This window comes from Camellia sinensis, chromosome 5, assembly GCF_055761805.1.
Source record: "Camellia sinensis isolate YWXY chromosome 5, ASM5576180v1, whole genome shotgun sequence".
In the NCBI taxonomy this organism is placed as follows: Eukaryota; Viridiplantae; Streptophyta; class Magnoliopsida; order Ericales; family Theaceae; genus Camellia; species Camellia sinensis.
The window spans coordinates 83,411,978-83,438,072 of NC_138965.1; the positions used below are offsets into that span (position 1 = coordinate 83,411,978).

Genomic DNA, 26,095 nt, shown 5'->3' on the forward strand with positions numbered 1-26,095 from the left:
TTGGAGGATTGTGTTGACTGTAGTTGTGTTCACTTTTTATGGAACTTATGTTTAAAAAGTTTGAAATGTAATTCTAGTTAGGCTGTTGGTGTTTCTATTGAACTTGTCTTCATCTGGGGAAAAAAGTGCTTTCGTGACCCTCTTTGGTGAGATGATCTATAACGGGGGATGTTGATTTCAAGATCTTCAACTTGGGTATACATCTGTTCTTGACAAATAGCAGTTCTGAGGAGAAAGGAATGAAGAAGAAAGATTCTTTTTATTTTTTTGTACACTGGCTCTAAGTTGCACGAAGTGGTTTGTACACTGGTTCTTAGTTGCACAAAGCGGGAGCGGGAGCGGGAGCTGAGAATCATAGACATTCCAAGAATCGATGGTAGGGAGCGTTTATATATATATATATTAAATAATATAATATATAAAATATATTTTAAGATTATGTATTTTTTCTCTCTAATGATAATGAAAATATATGTTATAAATTTAAATTAAAACAAAGTACTCCCTTCGTCCCAAAATAATGGTCCCTTTTGGGGAATCCAACTTTTTTTTTATAGTACAATTATTATATTTTAAAAATATTAATTTTTCAAAATTACCCTTTGATAGTATATTTTTTTGGGAATATCAATTATTATAATTATATTTTTTTTTATTAATGAATTTAAAAGAAGGGCAAAATAGTAAGTTCATATTATTTTATTCCTTGATTTTTGAAAAGGGACTAATATTTTGGGACGGAGGGAGTATAAAAATCATATGTTTAAATATTATAATTATATACTTTTATTAGATTTTTTTCATTTATTATAAAATATTTATATTATTTTTTTATCTATTTATTTTAAAATGTTTTTGTTAAAAATTATTAGTTTTATTTATTTTCTTACAAAAATAAAATAAAAGAAGAGAGAGGGAGAGGAGGAGGAGAAGACAGATGAATGGAATAGAAGAAGAGGAAAGAGAGAGAAAAAGATAGAGAGAAAAGGAGGAGATCAATGGATCGATCTCGAGAGGAGACATGGGGGAGAGAGAGAGAGAGAGAGGAGACAAGATCGATTGATCGAGAGAGATGACAAGATCGAGACAAGACAGAGGCGATCGATAGAGAAATTGAGGTCGAGAGTGGGATGACAGATCTAGATAAGTTCCTTCTCTTCTCAGATTCGGGTTTCTCTAGCTTTGGACTCGTGATTCTTCTCCGATTCTTCTTCAGAAGTGCAGAATTGCGCTTCTTTGGCTGATTCGTGAACAGCTTCAACGATTTCTGCTACTGAGCACTGGTTCTTGCCGGTTCTCCAGATTCTGGTTTGTTGAAAGGCAGGAAAGCCCCGCCTGTGTATATCTGCTTATTTTTAGAGTCTAATGCTTAGTACCTCTAATTTGTAATTGCAGGGTCTTTAATCAAGCTGCAAGAGCCCATGCTAACCTAGATTATGAGACTTTCAATTGGTACCATAGAAAGGGTTAGTTGTTATTGGAAAAAGGATGGGATTAATGCATGCTGTGTTACCAGCTTCTTTACATGCTTAAACTGTCAAGGAGCTTGGTAACTTGTATGCTTATGCAGTGTAGGTTGAGTACAAGGAAGCACTCTCCTACAGGTTTTAAGATAAAATCAATTCAGGGAAGTGTGCTTTTTGGGTCTGTAGTCAATAGTTTGATGTGGCTAATGGAAGGCCAAATTGTTGAGCTTTAAGGGTTTACGATGGTGTGTTTAGGGCTGAAAGTTGGAGGCCTATTTTAAAAAGGAATACAAGCTTTTGTTGATTTTTGTGCTGGTTCTGAACAATACCCCGTAAACAGTTCTATGTGCTATGTTGTATGGTCTAATGATGCTTGAATTAGGCTTATGTGGGGGGGGGGGGGGGTCTAAGGGTACTATGTAGATTAGAAATATCTTGTTGTGAGCTTTTAGTGGCTTAAGATTCCAAAAGAATTATTGTGTCATTTGCTAGGTGGCTGGAGTAGCTGCAAAGAGATTTTTTGTGGGTGAGGATCAGGGAAAGCATTTAAGTATAATTTGGTCGAGTGGGATACACTATGTACACTAGAGAAGTGCCTTTGGGTATTAGAAGGCTAAAGATTTTTAATCAGGCATTATTGAGAAAGTGCTTGTGGAGGTTTGAAAGTGAGAGGGATATATAGTGGATCACAAGTGGTTTCTATTGTTCCACAGCACACGCATTTGCAAAGTAATCAGGAAGGGGTAGGATGAGTTGTGGGTTATTATTGTTTGGTTGTGGGGGAGGAAGGAGGATAAAGTCTTGGTCTCATCTGTGGTATAGGGAGGAGAGATTGAGAGTTGATTTCCTAGTGATCTAACGATTGGCTGATAAGAGTGCTTTGGTGGTTGATTATCTATGTACGCTGTGTTTGGTTGGGAGATTTGAGAAGAGATTTGAAAATAAAAAGGGAAAAAGTGTGTGAAACTAGATGAAATATAGGTATATTTTATTCACATTTCACTTACCTTTTCTATTTCCTTTTCTAAATCTCTCCTCAAATCCCCCAACCAAACACGACAGTAGGGATGGGGATTGAGTTGTTTGGGAAATATTGCTTCTGAAGGACTTGCATTACCTAGGGCAAGTTTTTCGTTGTGTGGAGTTGAGGGTGTAGTCCGAGCTGTGGTGCCTATCATGGACCCTACTCTGATAATTTGATTTGTTCATTTTTGTTGGAACTTTTTGCGTAGATCATCTATGAAAAAAAAAAGGAAAAGAAAAAGATTGGTCCAATAATTGTAGTCACATGATTTTGTCAAATTTGCTTTTAAAAATAAACTGCCTATTTTCAAAATCATACTTGTTCATTTTTTTAAAGACAAATGTGATAAAATCAAATGTCTACAATTATCAGATCAATCTTTTTTTTTTTCATGAATAGTATATGCACAAGGGTCTACAAAATGAATGAATTAGATCATCTGAGTGGGGGCCCATGATGGGCTCATGGGCTTGGATTGCACCCATCTAGTATACTTTGCGAATTTGAGATAAGTTTGGCCCAAAAAATTGATCGTGAATCAGTGTTGCTTGTGCAAGCAAGATGGGGGAGTCAGTGGTCCACCTTATTCATTGTCATTGTCTAGTTGCATGGAAGTTGTTTTTACTTAAATTTTCTGTTGGTTTGGCATGGTGTTGGTTTTCTAGACAGGTGTAGTGGGTCTTGTTCATAGTTGGCTGAGGAACTATGGTGGGGAAGAAGAGGACAGTATGGTTATTGGTTCCCTTAATGCCTTCGTTTGGAATAGAAAATTTACTGATAAAAAAATATGCAAAAAATTAAGAAGAGGACAAAGAAGAAGAGGAAGAGAGTTGAATACTCACACATAGTTTCTTTTATGAATCATACAATGGGCTAGGATGCAGTAAGAGAGTTTCAATATCTTGAGAAAAAATCTCAAACATTTTCTCCATTCGATTGAAAGAATTATGAGTCTATATGTAGCATTGTAAATAATAAGAATATTAATCCATTAGTATTTGAATTCCCAATTTACAAGCTAATGCTCCTTTTTTGTTAATGGGAAGGAAAAAAGAAAGAAGTAGGAGGAATGGAAGAAGTATCCTCGGGAATCTAACATGGTTCTCCTTTCTTTTATTTGGTTGAATATAAATATGAATATGAATGAAAAAAACTAGAAAAGAGATAATTTATACAGTTATCCCCTTGCATAATCGAAATATTGGAGTTTGAAAGTATTATATCTAGAGGGGGTGAATTGGTCAATTATCAAATAATTTCTATAGCAAATTTTGATTTTGATAGTTGGCTTTAATTATTGTGATGAAAAGCAATATAGTATGAATATAAAAAGAAGAAGACCCAACAATTAACGTGGAAAACCTTTATGAACACCCAAGAAATTGTAGTATAATGTTTTAAGTTTACATGACGTAGACAAAGGACATACAAACACAACCTAGGTTAGCCTATCTCTTGTTGAATATAGGAATTAGAATATTTTTATTTTTAGTAGATTGTATAAAATCCGTTATTGTATAAATCATGGATTTAGTGTCTTGTTTATATTGTTTTCTAAGTTGTATCATGAATATATTATATATACATGGTCTCCACCTCATTCATAAGTAAACCAAACACATTCTTTTCACTCTATTTGGTATCAAAGCCAAAGCGCAAAAACCCTATCCCCTCTCGTTCTTCCTATTGGCACCCCTTCTTCGCTACCCAACACCACTGACTGACTCTTCCTTCCTTCTTCACCACTCGACAACCTATCTAGACACCCCAGGCGACTCGACAAACCCACCCACCCCTCCTACACCACCCTTTCTGATCCTCGGCAGGTCTTCTTTAACCTAGCTGAGGCCTTGTTGATTGCCGACCAGGCTTTTACTTGGTCCCTGGTGATTTGGCACCCTCTCTAGGGTTTTCCGAAGTTTGTTTCTCTCCCTTTTGGGATGTTGTGTTGATGCATTAAGCAATTTTTTATTTATTTTTATTTTTTGCTTCTCTGGGCTACCGGATTTCTTCGGTAGCATTTAATTGGATAAGTTGTTGAGTTTTTTTGGTTTCTTGCATTTTTTCTAGACTGTGGTGTTGTGATTCTATGTGTTTTTCAGTCCCTATCATTCCACCATGACTGAAACATCTCCTGTTATTACTTATGATGTGCTCACCAAGCCTATCCTCGTCAATTCTGATTTTTCTCTTTCTCATCACACTCCTGTTCATCGTATTACGAGTGTGGTGTTGAATAATAAAAATTTTGCTTCTTAAACTCTATTTAAGGGGAAGGGAAAAGCTCATTGGCTCTTATCTTCTACTACTTGGCCTGCTGCAACAGACCCTACCCGTGCGTAGTGGGATATTGATAATTGTACTATTCTGGGATAGGTGTTCAACTCCATGGAGGATTGTATTTATCACATGTTTCTCTATTGTGACGTAGTTCGTAGTCCATGTCCTACCTTGCCACAAATAAACGCTTATGCTCATAATAATGCTTACATCTTTGAGCTCTACTAGGATATTGCTCGTGCCTCCCAGTCTGCCTTGGCCCGTTATGTGTCAGAGTTCTTTGGATATCTTCAGGCCTGTTGGGAAGAATTGGCTCAATATGAGCCCTTGGCTGAGTTACCAGCAAATGATGTCTTTTGTGTCCAAACACCTTGCTCGCAGTTTCTGATAGGTTTAGACTCTGTGTTTGAATCTCTTTGAACTTCGATTTTAAACACGTCACCCATGCCATCTCTCTATTAGGCCTTTGTCACCATTGATAGTGATGAGCGCCGTAGGCGTTTGGTTCAGCCAACCCTCCTCTCCCATCTTCGATTTCATCTGATTAGATGACTCTTGTTGTATAGTCTGGTTCTCGGGATTCTACTGGTTCAGTGACTTGTCATCATTGTAGTGCTTTTGGTCATGTCAAGTCTCGTTGCTTTAAACTTCATCTTAAGTTGAGGCAATGTTCTTCTCGCCCTCGTGGTACTGGCACTCCTCGCACTCTTACTTTAGTAGAGGCTACTCTTGCTCTTAGGTCTCCTAATATCCCTAGTTACAGACTTAGATTGGTCAACTTCAAGGTTAGCTTGGATCTCTCATTGCTAGTTCTCATGGCCCCTTGTCTTCCACTGTTGCCACCCTTGCTGCAGGTACTTTTATGGCTCTCATGGGTTCTGGATTATGGGGCTAATGATTATATGATGGGTGGATTTTCCTTTCTTTCTTCTCCAGCCCTTCTACTACTGCCCAATCTATGTGTCTTGCTGATGGTTCTTCATCTTCTGTTTGTCATAAGGGTGTAGTATCTTTATCCCCTACCATTATTTTATCAGCTTTTTTACATATTTCAAATTTTGCATATAATCTCTTATCCATTAGTCGTCTTGCCAAACAATTTAATTGTCTAGTCATCTTCTTACCTTCTTCTCGCCTTTTATAGGACCTGAGTTCAAAGATGATTTTTGGCAAGGATTATGAGTGTGATGGGCTTTACTACTTTGGGGATTCACCGAACGAGCCTTCCTCTTCTTCTTTAGCTAGTTTTCAGGCCTTTTGTTTTGCTGCTTTCATGTCTTGTGTTTTTAATACTCAGACTTTAGAATTATGGCATGCTCGCATGGGTCATGTTAATTTTCAACATTTATGCCTACTTTTTCTTTTATTTAATAAAGCTTGCAAAGATTATAAATTTCATTGTGTGGTTTGTGAGTTGTCTAAGCATGTCCGTATTGGCTATATTCCTCAGATGACTTATGCTCCTCGTGCTTTTGATCTTATACGTTCTGATGTATGGGGTCTTCCCCTGCCACTGCTTTTCTGGTCATAAATATTATGTGACTTTTATTGATGATCACACTAGGTGCACTTAGGTTTATCTACTTCATCGTAAGTCTTACATGTTTCCTATTTTTGTTCAGTTTTTACAAATGGTTAAAACTCAGTTTCATACAGTTGTTAGGAATATTTGTTCCGATAATGGTGGGGAATATATTTCTAATGAATTTCGTTTCCATCTTAATCAAACCGGTATTCTTCAACAACTTGCATGTACTTGGCCCCTTGGACAAAATGGTGTTGCTGAACGCAAAAACCGTCGTATTAATTCTGTTGTCAGGTGTCTTCTTTGGGGTATGGGTGTTCCCAAGTCTTATTGGCATATGCATGTCCTTATTGTTGCTTATCTTATTAATAGGACCCCTAGTCGTGTGTTGCATAGTCTCACTCTGTTTCATATCCTTATGCCCACTACCAGTCTATTTACTCTCTTACCTCGTGTCTTTGGGTGTACCTATTTTGTTCAAATTCGGGGTCCCACTCGCACCAAGTTAGATGACACATCTGTTCGTTGCATCTTCTTAGGGTACTCTTCTATGTCCAAAGGGTATAGGTGTTATGATCTTGTGTCTCGTCACTTTCACCACACTTTGGATGTTATTTTTTGTGAGGATCTTCCTTTCTTTGGTACTAACCCTCCTTTGCAAGCTTCTGCTCCCGTTACTTTCAGTGTTTGCTCGGTGCCCATTTTGGACAAGGTTAAGGATGAGGTTGTTCCCCTCCCTCCTTTTCAACCTTCACTTCCTTTCCCTTCCCCATTGCAGGTATACTCTCATCGCTTACGCCCTCTGATGCCCCTGCCACCTCTTTGATCTTTGGGTCAGGTAACTCTTCTCCTTGAGCTCCACCTCCTTGTCGTAACCCACGTCGGGATCGGCATCCTCGAGATCATTGGGGCTATTTGAGTAGTACTAATCATCCCATTTCGTAGTATCTTTCCTATGACAGGATTTTTGATTCTTATCGTTCTTTCCTTGGCAAGCTTGAGTCAGAGTACATTCCTTGTTTTGTGTCCGAGGCCCTTCAGAATCCTAAATGGGTTGAGGCTATGCAGACTGAGATGGTGGCCTTAGAACATAATCACACTTGGGATCTTGTACCTTTACCTCATGGGGAAAACACTATTGGTTGCAAATGAGTGTTCACCATAAAGTACCTTGTTGATGGCTCAGTTAATTGTACAAAGCCCGCCGAGTGGCCAAAGGTTTCACACAGATTCTTGACAAGGATTTTGGCACCGCTTTTTCCCTTTGCCAAGCTTACTTTTGTGCGTCTCCTTATCTCCCTTCCAACATCACATTCTTAGCCTCTCCATCTGCTTGATGTCAACATTGTGTTTCTTCATGGGGATCGCCGAGACAATTTATATGGCTCCTCCACTTGGTTTTCGGGCTAAGTGGGAGTATTCGGGGAAAGTGTGTCAGTTACGCAAATCTTTATATGGTCTGAAACAGTCTCCACGAATATGGTTTGGTCACTCCAATTCTGTTATCATATCTATGGGCTATGTTCAGTGCCACTTAAATTATACTTGTTTCATTCTCTGTAATTCGTAAGTGTATTGTCTTATTAGTTTATGTGGATGACATTATTGTCACAGGTGATGACTCTATTGACATTGGTCAAGTAAAGGACTTAAGCCAAACTTTTGATATTTAGGATCTGGGATGTTTTAAATATTTTATGGGAATTGAAGTGGCTTGCTCAAGGCAGGGAATCTCCTTGTCTTAAAAGGAAATACTCTTGACTTGCTTAAGAATACAGTTATGTTAGGGTGTAAACCTGCTTCTATTTCTATGGATCCTAATGTCAAGTTCACGTGAGAGTCAGGTGAGTTACTGGATGACCCAGGCATGTATCACCGCCTTGTTGGATGCCTTATTTATTTGACCAACACTAGATTTGACTTGACATTTGCGGTTACTGTTGTGAGTCAGTTCATGCATGCACTTCGTACGGAGCACCTTGACACAGTTCATCACATTTTGAGGTATTTGAAGACTTCTCTTGGCGACTTCTCCTGGCTTGGGATTGCTCTTCACAGTTGGTTTTCAATCTGGGCTCTTCTGTTTCACCGATGCTGACTAAGTAGGATCTAGGACTGATTGGTATTTCACTTCTGGCTTCTATACTTTCTATAGTGATCATCTTATATCACGGAAAAGTAAGAAGCAGATGATTGTTTCTAGATCTTTTGCAGAGACTGAGTATCGGGCTATGGCACATGCGACATGTGAGATTCTTTCTCTTCGCTCTATTTTGGCAGCGCTGGGTTTGAGGAGACTATTCCTTTCTCTTTATTTTGTGATAACAAATCTGCTATTATATTATCTTCTGATTCTGTGCTTCATGAGCGCACCAAGCATTGTGAGTCGATCTTTGACATACATTTCATTAGAGGAAAGGTTTGGACTAGCATTGTGAGTCCATCTTTTGTCTTTTCTTCTCGACAGTTAGTAGACATGTTCACAAAGTTTTGAGACCGATGTTGCTTCAGTCATCCATTGACAAGTTGTGTTTGTTGAATATCTTCACGCTAGCTTGAGAGTGAGTGTTGAATATAGGAATTAGAATATTTTATTTTTAGTAGATTGTATAAAATCCATGATTGTATAAATCACGAATTTAGTGTCTTGTTTATATTGTTTCCTAAATTGTATTATGAATATATTATATATACATGTCCTCTACCTCATCATAGGTAAGCAAAACACATTTTTTTCACTCTATTTCTCTGTTGTCTTGAAAACACTCTACGAGCATAACTTGACTCAGTCAGCCTCCTTGATGTACTTGAATTCCACAAAGCCTCTCGCTTCGATCTCCATACAAGTACAACTCTAATTACCCAATTGGCCATGGGTTTGAGAACAATGTAATGCAATCTTATGTGGGTTTTTGAATATAATGAAACAAATACTCAGGCAAAATCACTCGTATATCTGAAAACACAACTCAGAATTTTTACTGAGCACTAATAACAAACAGCTGTGTGAATATATTAGTAATGATTGGGATGATCTAAACACGAATTAGAGAAGCTATATATGTATACCAAATAATCCAAACATAATTGGGATGAGGTTGCTCAAACTCTCATGTAGGTGATCGATCACCACACTCAAATGACTGCTACGTATTGGAATGAAATTAATAGGGCAAGAATAAAGTGTAAAAAAAAAAAAGAAAAAATAAATAAATTTGGGTCTCTCTGCCATAGGGATCAATCCATAATGACTTTTGGTGCAAAAATTGAGCTTTTACTGAATTTCACCATTTGTTAATTTTGAAAACTCAAAACCAAATGACGTATCATGCAAACCACCATGAATGCATGTCTATACCTGAGCGGGTAATGGAGTGTTGACTTCAGTTGTTAAACAACTAATCATGACTTGACTAACCCACTCTTCTACACATTTTTTGGACATAGGTAAAATGGTGGCCTACTGGGAGATCTCCACCCTCATTTCCCTTCACTCTCTTCCTGTGTAACAAACGAAACAAAGTGCTTGCATATGCCCCCTTTCCCTAGGTTTTAGGTACCTGAATGTTGAACGGGAAAATTTGACTAGTGATTAATTAAAACTTTACTAATATAATTGATGACAATTAAAAAAGAAAAAAGGAAATTTTTTAATTTCACATGGAATACACCTAGGGCTTTATTCAATCATGTCTAGGTCTAGTTTGAGTTTTATGTTTTTATTTATGTATTTTGTAGATTTGAATGATGTTGTTAAAGGTATTTTGGCAGTTTCAATCATTGGTGGACATAAGTAGTAGTCATAATCCATGGGTCATAATTGGGTCAAGTACTATTATTTGAATTTTATTTAGAGCCCTAGTTCATCTAGAATATTTTGTTGGTACCAATTATTCTTAATTTGTAAATTAGAGTTGGTCCTTATAGAAGTATTAGTCCTTTTAGCCTATTAATATATATGTAATCTCATTGATTCAATAGAGTTGATATTATGAAGTTGTGTATTTGTGAACCCTTGCAAGAGCAAAACATTATTCTTTGCCCATACCCAAGTTACTATTCGTAGGTTACTGTTCATAGACATAGAATAGTTCCCTCATCAGCGCCTAAACCCTAGCCAATCAATTTCAAATCATCCCATACCATTTAACCACTAAATCCACAATATAACACCATAAGATAGCTGCTGTCCAAAAAATCCCACGTCTAATTTCATAAATCCTTCCACTTGAAACTTTTGAAAGTGAAGCCCAATCTAGACCTTTTCCTTTTGGAAACGCTAGAAACTTTCTTCTCCCTCCTAGAACCCTAACCCTATCAGTTTTCCATAACCAAAACCCACCACAAAAGTCAAGTTTTCTAAGCCTTTCCTACATCACTAATTCATGTTATTGATGTTTTTAACACAAATTGAGGGATTGCCAATTTATTTGGTAGGGTCAATCGTTGTCAGTGTTTACATGTTTGTGTATGTCATCATAAAATTGACCATTTGAGGAAGAAGTTTGGTGCCTCTTGTATACCCATTTTGCTACAGAATGTGTTTCGTACTGAGAAAATATATTTTTTTCATCCTGCTATTCGCATTGGCAGACCAAAAGGTCTCTTTCAAAGCCTAAAGCATGCATTCTAGCAAACATAAGAAGATGTGCCTACATCCTTGGAAGTCACTTTTGTTTCATTGAGCGGCGATAGGCTTTTCGAATGAGAAATCACTTCTAGGAATAAGAGAGTATGACATGGACATGGTGAGGACACAAATATATTAAAATGTTTAACTACATTTTTTGCGTGACATGTAAATAGATGTAACTGAATTTATTATCTTATTTTTTGTACTTAAAATTTTCAAAATGTGAAGGATGAAGCTCTACAAATGTCATATATATATATATATAAAATACAGTCATATTACTTGATTCTCATCAAATCTAAATTAGTTTTTTATTATTTTATTGCCTATGTTATTTCTAGAATTGTTTTAAGATAAATTTGAGGTGGGTGAATTGCAATGGGTACTTCTAGAAGGGAGTCATATTGTACCTGTATTGAATACTTCCGAAACGTATCCAATACTTGAAATTAATTTTCTTTAATTTGAGAAGTATGTTACTTTTTAGATACTTTAGGTCACGTATCCGAACTATTATGAAATTGAGATGATGATAATTCTTTCATAGCATTATATTATAATTGTTAGGGTAAATATTAAAATACTTTTTTAATACTTTGCTCACTTCTTAAAGAAGAAAATAGTAAGATTACAGTAGTACATTCTTTATAATTTAACAAATTGGAATATTTTTAATGTGTACATGTGCCCTAGATCCGTATTTATACTTTATAGAAAATAAGGATAAATAAGAAAATATAATGATTACTAAAATTCAATTTCAACAATTAAACAAGAAAGAAACTTGCGTATAATATTTTTGTATAAAATACATAAGTGTGAAAGTGATATGCACAATGACAATATAAGTAGCTTAGACTTGGTATTTAAATAAATTTTTATAGGACCTACTAGGAAAGAAAAAATTTAAATTGGCTAGTCGTACTTAAACTAATACCTAATTTCACCATTCTTTGAGCTTATGTATAATACAATACAGTACTAACTGTTGTATTATTTTTACAAACATATCTTGGTTGTACCTGCATCCTACTTTTTTAGGTTTTGCCATATCGCCATATTTGTATTGTATCATATCCGTATTTGTGTGTGTATCCATGCTTCATATATTCCCAAAAATAGGTAACGTAATTCCTATTATGAGTTCACGCAAGTCATGTGGAGGAGTGTATGAGAAGTGTTGTCTAAGTGTCCTAAATTGGAAAAATTCATTTTTAAATTAGGACGTTTAAGTTATGTTAGACACACCTTTAGGTGCGTCTCGACAAGTGTCAGTTTGGTGCACGTGCCCTCCATGGACATAGCTCATCTTTAGAAGCATCCATGTTACTAAACTCAGAACATACTCAGTTTATGGGGGGGCTTTGGGAACAACCTAAAATAGCATACTAATTGTATTTTTTATCTTTTTTGAGTCACATCACCTCTTTACTTTTCTGCACATCTTTTTGTAAAAAGTCAAAAAGTTATTAAAATATTTGATTGGTTGCTACTAGCTCCAACCATAAAGGACTGAAATCCACTGTTCATAGACAAAATTGTGATTTGCAATACTTGGTAAGATTGTTTCAAGATCATGGGATCCTTTCTATCAATAGGAATGGCTATGTTGGAGTTTACCTCGCTTGTATCCTTTTTGGGTTCAATGAGAAACATTTTAGTTGGGTTCTTATGCAAAGGCTTATGATTGTTACGAAATGATGCATATTTAAATTAAAAAAAAAAAAAAAAAAAATTCGGAGTTTATTTTTTTAATTTATTTTATTTTTCTTATGGCAGATTTCTCCTGAAGATATTCAATGGGAGGGCAAAGATCCTGGAATATCTCGTCAAGCAGGTTATGGTGTATCAGGACATGTGATGGGTAGATCTGTTGGGCGTGATGGTGGTCCAACTGGAGGAAAAGGGAGGGGGGTGATGAAAGGTCAACCGAGGAAGGATTTTCCGCCCTTACAGAATGGCATAGGAAAGAAGGGATCGGATGAAATTCAATTACTTCACACAGATAATCTAATTAAGGAGGTTGGTGAAAAGAAACTTGATTCATAGTGGTATTTGTAAATGTGTTGATTTTTTTTTATATTTTATATTCATCATCCAATAGGTGGAGAGAGTCTTTGGTGTCAGTAATCCGGATCCACTTGAAATTGAGAAAGCAAAGAAGGTGCTGAAGGTGAGTGAAGTAACCATGCAATTCAGTGAACTGTTTTTGCATTACTATTAATATGCACGTCAGAGTTGATGGTTTTTGCAATGCAGGAGCATGAGCAAGCGCTTGCTGATGCAATTGCACGGCTTGCAGATATTTCTGATGGTGAAGGTATAACACTGCTTAAAACGTTTCCACACTTTGTTCTATATATGCATTTTAGTTGGTTCTTCAAAGATTTATTGCGTCATGTGGATTACTTCTAATGTTTCAAAATTATAATTTCTAGTTTGGGCTTCTCATGGAATTAAATTACTTTTGTTGAATGTGGGCATATTTATGGAAAATTTCATTCCTTTGATTGGGGTTGAGAGAATTTGTGCTTAATAAGGATTTTTGGAGTTTGGATACCAAGTATGGGAATCGCAAGAGAAACGAGGAAGCATGGATACAGACATGTGACATGACACCGACACAAATTTGAAAAAAAAAAAAAAATTTGTAGGACTTGACATGTGGTGGACACGCACAAAACACATAGTTTTATGTTTATTTATGTCTTGTATAAGCATAAACACCTATTATATGTCACGAATAATGCTATTGAATTCAAAGACAACAACCAAAGGTTACGTAACACTAATTTCTAGGCTCTATTGGATTATGTGTAAATTTACATTGTTTTTCTTTTGACATTGGATTTCAAGTTATTTTATTCAAACTTGTATTGTCTTTCAAGTATCTCAAGTGTCTAAAGCGTGTTTGAGCCTAGAATTTTTTTTAAAGGAGTGGGGGACATGTTTTGAGGAGTGTTTGACAAGGGTTGGGAAGTGTCCCATGAGTGTCAATGTCAGTGTTGGATATGACACTACCTTTTTAGAAGTGTCCATGTTTCTTTGTGACATTTCACAAGATCTTAAAAGATCCCAAAAGATCAATGGTTATTATTATGATGGAGGGAACTTATATTTTGCATGGTGTTTGTTAACAATGTACCAGTGATCAAGCCATGTTAGATGCTTGAATAATTATTCAGTTAGTTTCCAGTTTTTCTCACCTTAATACCCAATTTTGATTCTGCTGCTTTGAAACAGATGAGGGTGGCCATTTCTTGCCCATGGACCGGGAATAATGAGCTCTGGTTCTGATGGAAGTAGAATAGCTGGTCACAAAATAGCTGGAGGGAGGTATTCAGATGACCGTCAAACTGAGCAGAGAGAGCGTAGTGGGATGTTAATCGTCCCTTGTGATTCTGGGGGCTGTGTTGTATAATGCCATTATTCTCTGATTGTAGTTTTTTTCCCGAAAGTTGAATTGGTCTTAATTTTGAGTGTTTTTTAGAGTAGTAGGCAAATTGTTAGCAGGGTGGTGGGGTGATAACATTTCTTCACTAACCAGGTTGATACTTGTGTAAAATAGTTATAGTATTTAAGCAGTGATCATGTACAAAGTTGTTTTTGTTTTATGGCTGACTTTATGTACTTTGTTTTGCTTTTGATTTTGTAATTCATGAAATATTTATCTAGTTAGTTATTTTGGGAATCAAATTGGGTCTGCAAAACAATGATGGATGCCAAATTGACGAAGTATCTTCTGAATGCTCATCTAGTTGAGGTATTAAGTATAGTGTTACTAGAATTGAACCAAACCGGACCAATTTGAACTGACCACCAGTTGAACAGGAAACAGCACGTGGCTGGATTCGAATGGAACAGTTGAGATTTTATGTTTAATGTTTTGAAGAAGCAGTACAGTAATTATATGGATGCTTTTTACCAAAAAAATAAAAAAATTTATATGGATATGGGCCATCAAGTGATTTGAGGAGCCAATCAAGCTTTAATGTACCAAATACGATTACCTATTTTGGGATTTGCTGCATTTTTTATTTATTTATTTATTTTTGTTTTTTTTTTTTTTGCATCTATCCTTCAATTTTGTTAAATGCAAATCCATCCTGATCCAATGTGGTAGCAAGAATCTTGAAGACTTTTGCCTTTTAACTAATCTAACAGTTGCATCTAAGAGCTCTCTCAGAGGGTTGATTGATATCATCAACTAACAAGAAACTATATATATATATATATATAGAAGGTGCATGGATAAGGGTGTTTGATAATATGATTCAGCACTTAAAAGAATTAAATGTATTAAGTGATAATTAATTATGTTTATTTGATAATTATAATTGATATCACTTAAAAATTTATGCGTCTTAAAATGTAAGTTAAATTTTAAGAAAATTTTGAGTCACATGGAACTTATTTAATTTTGACTGAATTTATAAATATTAAACATAAGTATTTATATATACTATTATAAACTCATCACCACTACTACTACTACTATCACTATCACTATAATGCCATCATCATCACCGCTATTACAACTATCATTTCCACTACAATCACAACTATCATGCCATCGCTACCGCTACCATCACCACCATCATTATTACTATCACTACCACTACCACCACCTCAACCACCATAAGGCCACTACCATCACCACCTTCATCACAATTATCATTGTTGTCATAAGTACTACTATCATTTTATTATTACTACCATTGCTACCGTTATCACCATTATCACCATCATGCCGCTACCACCATCACCATCATACCATCACCACCACTACTACCACCACCATTACAATATAAAAATAATAAATTTCAAATTTGATCTTATACATATCAAATAATTTATTTTTTATTCAATACTTAAATTTTTATCAAACAACTTTTTAACTTAAAAAATTCAATATTCAATTTTTAATATTTAATTTTTAATTTTCAATTTTTAACTTTATCAAATACCGCCATGCTTTGCTGCAAGACAATCTTGCGGCAGAGGAAACTTTGCTGTTTATGTAGGGACACGACATTTGGTCATGGGAAAAGTAAGGCCTCAGTCAAAAACAAAAGAAGCTGCTCCTAAACAAAAAAGGACATCCAACACCTAGTAGATAGATACAATATGTACAAGGGTGTTACAGCCAGCGTTAGTCACGTCGGCTGGGCTAGCCCACAAAATTGGTGCCAAGCCTGCCTGTGAGCTAGGACTGGCAAGCTCAACAAGCTTTTTTTCCCATCGGACTGACATAGGGTCAAAACGTTTAGATTCAAAACCTATCCACCGGGCTTAGCCCAGACGGACTAGCGGGTCAGCCTGTGGCATAGGCCCAATGGACCAACATTCGAGTATAGTTGTGGGTTTTTTTAAAAAAAAAATTCCACTTTTTTTCTTATGTTTTTCTTATTTTGTTCTCGAGTTTGCAGATTGAGTCGACGGGTCACCTCTCTTGGGTTAATTGATTGAGTTGGGTGCCTCTTGGGTTAATTGACTGAGTTGGGTCAAGTTTCAACACTTAGGCGTAGGCCAATCCAAACCTAGCTTGCCAGGGTACGAGTTTGGGTTAAGCGAAAACTAGATAGGTTTAGGTTAGACTGCAAGCCTTCAGGTCAAATGAAGATCCTATAAGTTCATTAAATATATATATTTTTGAGAACAGTTATAAAAAATTATTAATAAAAGAAAGATACAAAAGTTCAGATACAAAACAGCCACAAACAACAGATCAAGAAGACACTCAGATCAAAAGGAAAGTGAGTAGACCTAGCACCATCAACTCTAGAAAAAGATAAAAAGTAGGAACCTCATTCGGAGTAGCAGAATTTGGAGTACCAGAAGAGTCTCAAGTGTCTCAAACACTGCACCAACTTACAAAGACAAGAGGTAATCACATTCAAAGCAACACAAGTGGAACAATGGATTAGGGATATGGTTGAAGGTTTCTTCATTGAGGAGCACGAAAATAACTTGGCTCGGTGTAATTATCCTCAATTACACTCCCCGTCTTACACTTTTTCCATGCACCATAGAAAAGTGTATGTGCACCAACCCTAGTGGAAGAGTGCATCTTGCTCACGAACTAAAAAGTTGCCACACATATGCCGTGTTTGGTTAGAGAATTTGAGAAGAGATTTGGAAAGGAAAATAAAAAAGATAGCTCAAATGTGAATAAAACATACTTATTTTTCACCTAGTTTTACACACCTTTTCTCTTTTCATTTCCAAATTCCTCCCCAAATCTCTCAACCAAACACAGCATTAGAAAAGGTGTTGGAATTCGAAGGAAATCTAACTAAAAAACGAAAAGATTTGAAGGACGAGGACGACTCCAATTTGACGGGTCAAGACTTTCAAGAGCCTTATTTGACTTTGGAAAATGTCACATCTTGGCATCAATTCAATAAATGTTATGTTTGGTTTATTGGAATGAGATGAAATCGAATGACATGATCATTTCTTAAGCTCTATTAATGGTGAATAATGATTAATTTGTAATGTATTTTTATATTTTTAGTCAACCAAATATGATAATGAGCATTTTGATGAAATGATCATTCCATTTCATTTTATATGATTCCAGTAAATCAAACACTATTTTAATGTAATTTTCAAAAGTGAAATAATGGCCATGGCTAATTAGTTAAAAGTCCTTAAAAAAAAAAGGTCGAAACCTAAATGGTCATACCCCAAAAAGGTTGCATTAGATTGTAGTTTAGAAGAGTATACTGTGTTCTCGACCTTCCTATTCACAAGGCCACGTGTCTTTACCATGTAAATATGCTCTTCAAGTTAAAGTACCAATTGGATGGTATATTGATATGCATTATGATAACTCTTTAATTATTCAAGAATCTCATAACTGAAGAGGCTGGGGTCACTATTTGTGTGTCATATTTTTTAGACCACAATTTATGTGACACATGGTGAGGAACCCAAAGGGCATGTTTCAGAACAATATGAGAATAGATAACCCCATTTTTTAATTTGGCAAAATGAACAAGAATGTAGCAAGGACATGTGGCAAAAGCATGAAAGAGGACCTTTAAACAATGTTGTAGTTTGTAAAAGAGGAAAATGTCTATACATAACTGTTGACTCTATATTTTGTACAGACCTATCGCATCCTGATACGTGGATTATAAGGGGCAAATTGGGGAATCCTTAAAGGTCTCCAACCATCAATAAACGCGTGGCAACCTGCAGCAATGGCAATGGATCTGCGAGACATGAGAATAGTCAAGACATCCAAGGTGACGTGGCCAAATGGTTGCCTACAATTTAAATTCAAATTTAGGAGGGAAGCACAACCATGAAGAGTGGAATAGTGGAATAGTGGAAAACAAACTGATCAAAACCGCAGGCCACACTCAGTGATCATGGAGATCATTTCGATAGTTATTACTTACTTTGACGGATTATCAGCCACTTCGACAATTATATTCGGAGCCTATAAATAAATGAGAGTGTTGATAATGCAAGGCCCAGAACTAGATCCAGAAAGCCAGTTTTATTTACTTTACATTTTCCAGTCCTTTAAATTCCAGTCTTTACATTCTTGTACTACACTTCAAATTCCTAGGAGTAATTCTAAGTTAGTCTGTTGCTGTAATCCCCTTCGAAGCTGTAAAAGTGTGAATGTACAATTGTAAACTTCTGTTTACTTAATAAAAGATTGATTTCTGACACTGTTGTTCTGTCTTTCTTTTATCTTACTTAGTCTTCTACATTTTCTCTTAAAAACTAAGCCAACAGTGAAGTCCTCTTCATTGAGGCCAAAAGAACTTCGAAGCAATCGTCTGACTAATTGGTTGACATTTATTAATCTTTGTAAGGAATTATTGATCCATGCTGGCGCGCTCGAATTACAATTCTAACCTTTGAAAGCCAAAAAAGCCAACACATATTTTTTGGCACGCCTACTGAGACTTAATAATGGCTAGACGTAGGAGACAAGAAGAAAATGAGTGCTTCGAAGCAGGTGTAGAAGGAGATGTAGAACCACATAATCCAGAGGATAATGAAATATCACATCCCGTGGATGTACCTGTCTCAACAGATCCTCGACAAATGGTCGAAGAGACCAGCACTTCTGGGCATACAATGTATGTTCAGAATATTGGACAGGACCATGAAATTAGACCATTAACTGTCCCCTCTACTTAACCAATGAATCCATGGGGAGGGTTAGTAGATGATATGGGACATTAATTAATGTATACAATGGAAAGATGGGCAACATCCTTTTTGGATCGAATGAGTTCTCATCAATCACCTGTCACAAGGCAAGTTGAGGACATGAGTTCTCATCAGTACAGATTGATTCAAGATAAACAGTCTATGCAAAATAATGGATAGACTAGTGATCAAGTTAATAATTAGAACCATGAGAGACCATCACCTGTGCCTCAATCATGGTATGAGGCTCCTCCTAGACCACTGGCAAGTTAAAATGCACCAATGCCTACCAGCGAAACCATACATATTGGTGGGCCTGGGCTGTCACAAGAGAATGGCATGCGAGTGTTTTCAAATCCTATGTTTGAACCCATGTTTGAAACACTGGTGTTTACCAATCCTATGTTCTAATTCATACTCGGGGGGTTGGAAAGAATTTCTACGGCTGGAAGAGAAACAACACTTGTTCCTCCTCCTGTAGTCCCCATTCACAGTATCTTTTGCGGGGCAGATGCATGCTCCAAGAGGGTAACCATACCCTCAACATCATCCAACACAGCAGGGACAACGAGTTCCAAATGTGCCTTTCCATGGACCAAGAGGGCCTTAAGCACATGGAGTTCCTTTAAACCCTGTGTTTGTTCCTCCAGTAATGGCTCACCCAGCACAAAACATGGTTCCTAGAGACCAAATTGCTGACATTGTTAGAGAAAATTGTGGACCCAAGGCCCGGGGGGTCCAGACTCCTGTGTATAGAAAACCTTACCCAAAATAGGTGGATAGGTTACATGAATACCTAAGGGGATTTAGGATACGAGACTTTACCCTTTTTTTATGGAAATGGAAATTGGTCAACTGTTGAGCACATTGCTAGGTTTACAGGCCAATGTGGTGAATACACCAACAACGATTATATGAAACTATGACTTTTCCAAACTCTATAACTGGGGTAGCCTTCGTATGGTATACAGACTTGGAAACAAATGGAAGAGGTATTTCATGCCCAGTTTTTCCAAACAGAGCCTGAAGTATCCATGGCAGGTTTGGCAAGGTTGAGCCAGAGGCCTGATGAAAAAACTGCTCAATTCATTATCAGATTCAAAAGGGCACGAAACAAATGTAGGGTTGTACTACCTAAACCTGAATTTGTAAGATTGACCTAAAATGGGTTAGAGTTTAAGCTTTGAAAGAAATTTGATTTAACAGAGTTTCGAGACCTAGTAAAACTAACTGATAACGTTGCTAGATATGAGACTCTCCTTGAAGAAGAACATGATCGAAGTAATACATCTTATAAGACCTATTATAGGGATCCTAATTTTGAAATTGATGCAACAGAGATTATAGGACAAAAACCTATGATCTGTGAAGCATTAATTCAGAAAGATACCATTATTGATCAACAGTTTAAAAAGAAAGATCTTCATAGGAAGTATTTTTTCGATATATCAAAAGCAGATGTCATATTTGATCATTTGTTAGCAGCACATTTTTTAAAATTGCCTAAGGGAGTTAAGATCTCAACTACAGAAGAAATAAAAGGCAAAATGTACTGTAAATGGCATAATTTTTGATCTCATTCAACTAAAACTGTATTGTTTTTTAAGACAGGATTCAAGAGCAGATTCGAAAAGAAAGATTGAAATTCCCAGCCAAGGCAGAGAAGGCAATGGGAATTGACATTGACCCTTTTCTAGAAATCAAAGAAGCTGCAGCCAATGTTGGCACGCCAGACTTTTTTGCCCAAAAGATGGAGAAGCGCCTTTCCTTGAGAGAGATGGATAAGGTCAATGTGCAGATGCATGTGGCTGGTTCAAATACCTTTTAGAAGAATGCATAGTTTTCACCAGCAAGTGGGTAGAATTTTATAGGCCAAAAGAATGATCCCAGCGAAGAGCTCATAGATGATGACTCACTCGAAGCAGTTGTTATACAATGGATGTGTCCCTGATGTAGGTTGAGTTATAAATGGTTGAAAGGGCTTCTAGTTGATGGGAAACAATATTATAAAGATGTGCAGAGAGATCGTAGGCCAATCAATGCCTACAACAAGAGGGCATATCCAAGGGGTCCTAACCAGCAGCCATCTTTGGAGAGGCCACAGGATGCCAGGAATCTATTGAAAGGTAAGATGCCATTGTATGAAACCAGGGCACCAAACTATTACAGAATGGCTAGTAAGCCTGTGAGTAAGCCTGAGATTGGTTTAAAATAGGGAATTAAGACCAATGATTGGTCTTCGAAGACCAAAGAAGCAAGCCCAACAGCTGCCAATGATTGGCTTTCGAAGACAAAAACATCAAGCCTACAGCTGGCATAGTGGGTTCATGGGTACCAGGAGTATCAGATTGGTTTGTCATGTAGAACAAACCTAAGATGATACCAACCCAGGGAAAGGCCTTTGGAAGTAAGGAAAGAATGATTAAGCCTCCTTTGGTGGCCCTAAACAATTGGGTTTTACTCAAAAATCCTAAGACAAAGGAACCAAACATGGTTCCTGTCGTCTCTAGATCTTAAAGGAGAAAAACCCAGTGAAGGTTCACTCAGTACCAGAGGGATCTTAGGGAAGCTGGTGAGGGCACCTCCTTGGTGCAATCAAGGGGTCAAATGAGGGAAGGTTCGAAGCCTACTCCCAAGCCCAACAGAAGTGCCAGTAGAGAGAAACCGACTAAGGTTCATACTGAACAAAAAATAAAAGAACATTCAAGTTTGGCAGGCATTGAAAAGGCCTTAATGAAGAGTGATGAGGACAGTGAGACAGCCGAGGAAAGTGAACCAGGCCAATGACAGGTATTGGGCGACGAAGATATGTTTGAAGCTTTCATGTTTAAACAGTTAGTGTCTGTGTTCAAGGTAGATCAACAACAGGCTGCTATTAAGGAGCCTGCCAGCTCAGAGGTTCCAAAATACCGCATGGAAGATGCTCCCCAAGTATCTAGTCAGGCTAACACAGAAGGAGAGCAAATACAGCTAGTGGTGCAGTTTGGCTTATTCTCTCCAATACCAATCAATATGGTATATGTATTGCCATAGGAATTTCAAACAGAAGAAGGAAATCAAGAGGGAAAGGAGGATGACCCTATAGAAGTTTCCAGCAAAGATGTAGAAGCCAACATAGTTCAGGAGGAGCTTGAAGTAACCGGGTCTATGGGAGTGAGGAAGAAAGTGAAAGTAAGTACTGCTAATGCATCATACCCCTTTGAATTTCCCACATCAATAATGACTCAGCATGTGAAACCCCTGTACATTAAGACATATTTCGATGGAATAGAAATGGATAGGGTACTAGTGGATAATGGGGCAGCAGTAAATCTGCTTCCTCGTTCATCTTTGAAAAAGTTGGGCAAAATGAATCCCAAATTGATCCCAACAAGTACGACCATTGCTAGTTTTGCTAGGGACAAACAGATGGCCCAAGACATATTACCCATTAATTTGAGTGTGGGAACAAGGGATTGTATGACTGCCTTTTTCGTTATAGACAGCAACGCCAAATATAATGCTTTGCTTGGCAGAGATTGGATCCACACCAACAAATGTGTGCCTTCCTCTTTACATCAAAAGGTGATGATAGCCTTGAACAGTGGGAACATAGAGGAGATAGATGCAGACCCACAACCCTTCATTGCTTGTGCTGATTTTGTAGAAGCAAAACTATATACCGAAGGGGTGGTTCCACTAAGCATATTGAGGAAGCCTGATAGAATAGCCAAAGTGACGGTTGATAAGGAGTTGGTACACCCAAAACACTTGGTACAAGAGAGTGCAGATGATGAATACGCTATCAAAGATACTAACAATGACTGGTTGTAGGTAGGAGGATCAAGAAGCTAGACCTTTGGCTTTGGTGAAGTTCTTCACATTGGACATCAATGCAATAGTCCAAAAGGTTCGGAAAGAAGAAAGGAAAGCCATAATGATTGGCTGCTGCAAACATGAGCAACAGGAGGCCAAACCATTAACTCTAAGCAAATATTGTGCATTGGACATTGAAACTAAAGTCTAGGAGATATAGGCGGAAGAGGCCCTATGGACAGACTTTGTCTATGAAGAAGAAAGCAAGGAGGCTGAACCAGGAAAGGCTGTGACAAATTAAGATGAGAGGATTGTTTTGAAGCCAGTAGAAGCTGAAGGAGAGACCATGGTAAGCACTCAAATGCAAGATCCTTTAGAGGAGATCAATTTAGGGGATGCATCAGTGCAACAACCTACCTATATTAGTGCTTAGTTGGATCCTATAGCCAGGAACCAGTTATTGGCCCTATTGAAAGAATACAAGGACTGTTTTGCTTGGTCTTACAATGGTCTTCCTGGATTGGCTAGGTCATTAGTGGAACATAGGTTTCTAGTTAAGCCAAAATTTTAAACCATACAAGTAGAAGCCTAGGCGAATGAAGGTGACTCAAAAGGTGAAGGAGGAGATTGCTAGGCTTCTCAAGGTAGGCTTTATCAGAACAGCCAGGTGTAGACGCGCCCGAACGTCCCGAAAAAATCCCGTTTTGTTCATTGGGCTCACTACAGTTCGGACTCAATGTCACGGTTCTTAATCTGATCTTCAAAGTGCAATGCGAGATTGATAAATCACCAAAGAGTCCAAATCCGGCAAATCGTTTTGAAAAATTGATTTTTAGAAAGAAATGCCAAATATGGACTGCTTCGCCAGATATAGAGTCGCCACCAAAATATTTTATTTTGGAGAAATTTAAGAAACCCTGACTCGTGCCTATGGCCACGTGTCCGACATCACCAAAGTTGTCTCGGTTCGGGAACTTGGGTATGAGAGGGGAAGGTCATGTAATGAGCACCCTCGCTCGCCCGATCAAAGATCGGCCTTTACTAACATGATATCTTGTTTTTGAAAACACATGTGCTCTTATTCTGGTTATTAACCTAGAATTACTATGTGATGCGCACAGCATACAAGTATAGACTGGATCGCCTAAGTTGGAACAAAATATCTCATGTTTGTTTTTGAAAGCGGTTTGCTACTCGCAAGTAGGCTAAAATCCGGATTTTGCCACCCTCAAGTGGGCTTAGAAAACATGGTGATTTGCCACTCTCAAGTGGGCTTAAAACTCGCAATCAATGAATTGTTCCAATTCAAGTAATCCAACCTTCACCCTCAAGCATTCAGACAGTTATATCACATAAGCAGTTAGTCTCATGGCAAGCATACTATCATGGCAATCACTCACACACATGCAAGGATGCTAAAGCATAAACACTCATCGAGTACTCAAAGTCAAAACAGAAGATAGTTAGTAATCATGCATGATCCTAGCTATGTCAAGAATGCCTAATGCAACACATGCAAAATGCAACTAAGATAGGCTCGGCTATTCTAAAATGTCATGTGAAATGCAACTAGATACATGTATTCAAACAGGAATTGAAATACAATGCAGTTAGTATGATGCGCCGAGCCTGGTGCATGCAAGACAGATGAATGAATGCGAACATGTGCGCATAAGGATGCTAATTGAAATATGCCCTAAAACTAACCATCATAAGCTAGTAAATAAAAGGGAGAAAGAAATGGGGGTTGGAAGACATGCATCACACACACGCACACTTATTTACAACATTGCCCTCTCGGAGGAGGGTCTGAATAAATAATGCAGAACCAACTAATTAATTAACTATTCTAATTAAACTAGTTATTACACAACAAAATGAATAACAAGCTACAACTAATTATTACACAACACTAACTAGTTAACAAATCAACTAAATTAGTAATTAAATAAGCATGCAAACTATGTGAAGTGGGCTGCCTCAGCTCTGCCTTGGATGACAAAGGATGCATGCATGCTCGAGTCGCCTTGTTCGGAAATCCCTCGTGATGCCCCGATTTGCCTCTGTTTGTAATTGACCTCAGAAAGTTGCACCAAGCTCTAGAGAGATGAAACTCCACCTTGGGAATCTGTAGGGATGTTGCCAACTAGATATTGGCCTTGGAGACCACCGGCCGACCAGTTTTTGTGGTGAAAACCAGAAAAAGTGGTCGGCCAGCCACTTTATCTGGTCGGCCGACCAGTTTTTGCTGCTGGTTTCTGGTTTTTTGCAACAGAGGGCAAAAAAGGGGCATGGCAAGGTATTTGCAACACATGTTTGCGCGACCACCCTCCCTATCATTACATAAGCTCAAGGGAGAGTAGGTCTCGACCCTCGGGCCACCAATTACGCATCTCGATACATGATGGCCGAGGGGCCGAATTGCGCAACTCGATATAGAATGAATGTACATACAAACACCTAAAGCCTAGAACTCCGTCATGTATAGTCAAGAGTGTCGGCGACCGGGAATCGAGGTATGTTTCATCACTTCGAGTATGAAACGTGCCTCGTTTTCCGTGTTTGGACTAACGTCTATTCCAAACACAATGCAATAAACATGGCATGCACTATGCGACCTCAAGTATGCAACTTAATGCGATACAACTTAGACATGCAAACATGCAAGGGATGGACATGCAAACATGCAACTAGCACACACAATGCTATGAATTACATGGCATACACAATGCTCATGACGCTTGCATACACAATGCACATGGTGACTAACATACATAATGCGATGAAAATGACATGCACAAGTGTAATGATCAATCATGCAACAACATGGCATACTCAATGCTATGAACCACATGGCATACTCAATACACAATGGACTTAAACCAAGATGGATAGGCCTCAACCATGTCCAAATCAGTGGCCAATGGTGATGAAATCAAGGCAACAAAACGCATACAAGCATGCACAATGCAAAGGCCCAAGCCTAAGGCACAAAACACAACTTTCCAAAAACATTGAAAGGATGCAACATGGAGTACAATGTCATATGTTCCAGCACTGAAATGGCATGCAACATGACTCAGAATCATGCAAAACAACTCATGTAATGCATGTTTAAAGGCTCAAGTATCGAAAACTAGTGAAGCATATTACACTAGAGACATGCAAGGTGATGCTCAAATGACCAAACCAAC

The 26,095-nt window shown here is 37.6% G+C and overlaps 1 protein-coding gene across 1 annotated transcript in view; it reads left to right on the forward strand.

Annotated features, from left to right (window-relative positions):
- The window catches only part of LOC114279763 (protein EMSY-LIKE 3), a 32,987-nt gene extending 18,363 nt beyond the window's left edge, over positions 1 to 14,624 (forward strand). Inside the window, exons 7-10 of the mRNA XM_028222047.2 lie at positions 12,708 to 12,950; positions 13,033 to 13,101; positions 13,188 to 13,248; positions 14,172 to 14,624. Coding sequence (XP_028077848.1) covers positions 12,708 to 12,950; positions 13,033 to 13,101; positions 13,188 to 13,248; positions 14,172 to 14,209 — 411 coding nt within the window. The 3' untranslated portion in view covers positions 14,210 to 14,624. The remainder of the gene's footprint in view (positions 1 to 12,707; positions 12,951 to 13,032; positions 13,102 to 13,187; positions 13,249 to 14,171) is intronic.
- The last annotated feature ends 11,471 nt before the right edge of the window (positions 14,625 to 26,095 follow it).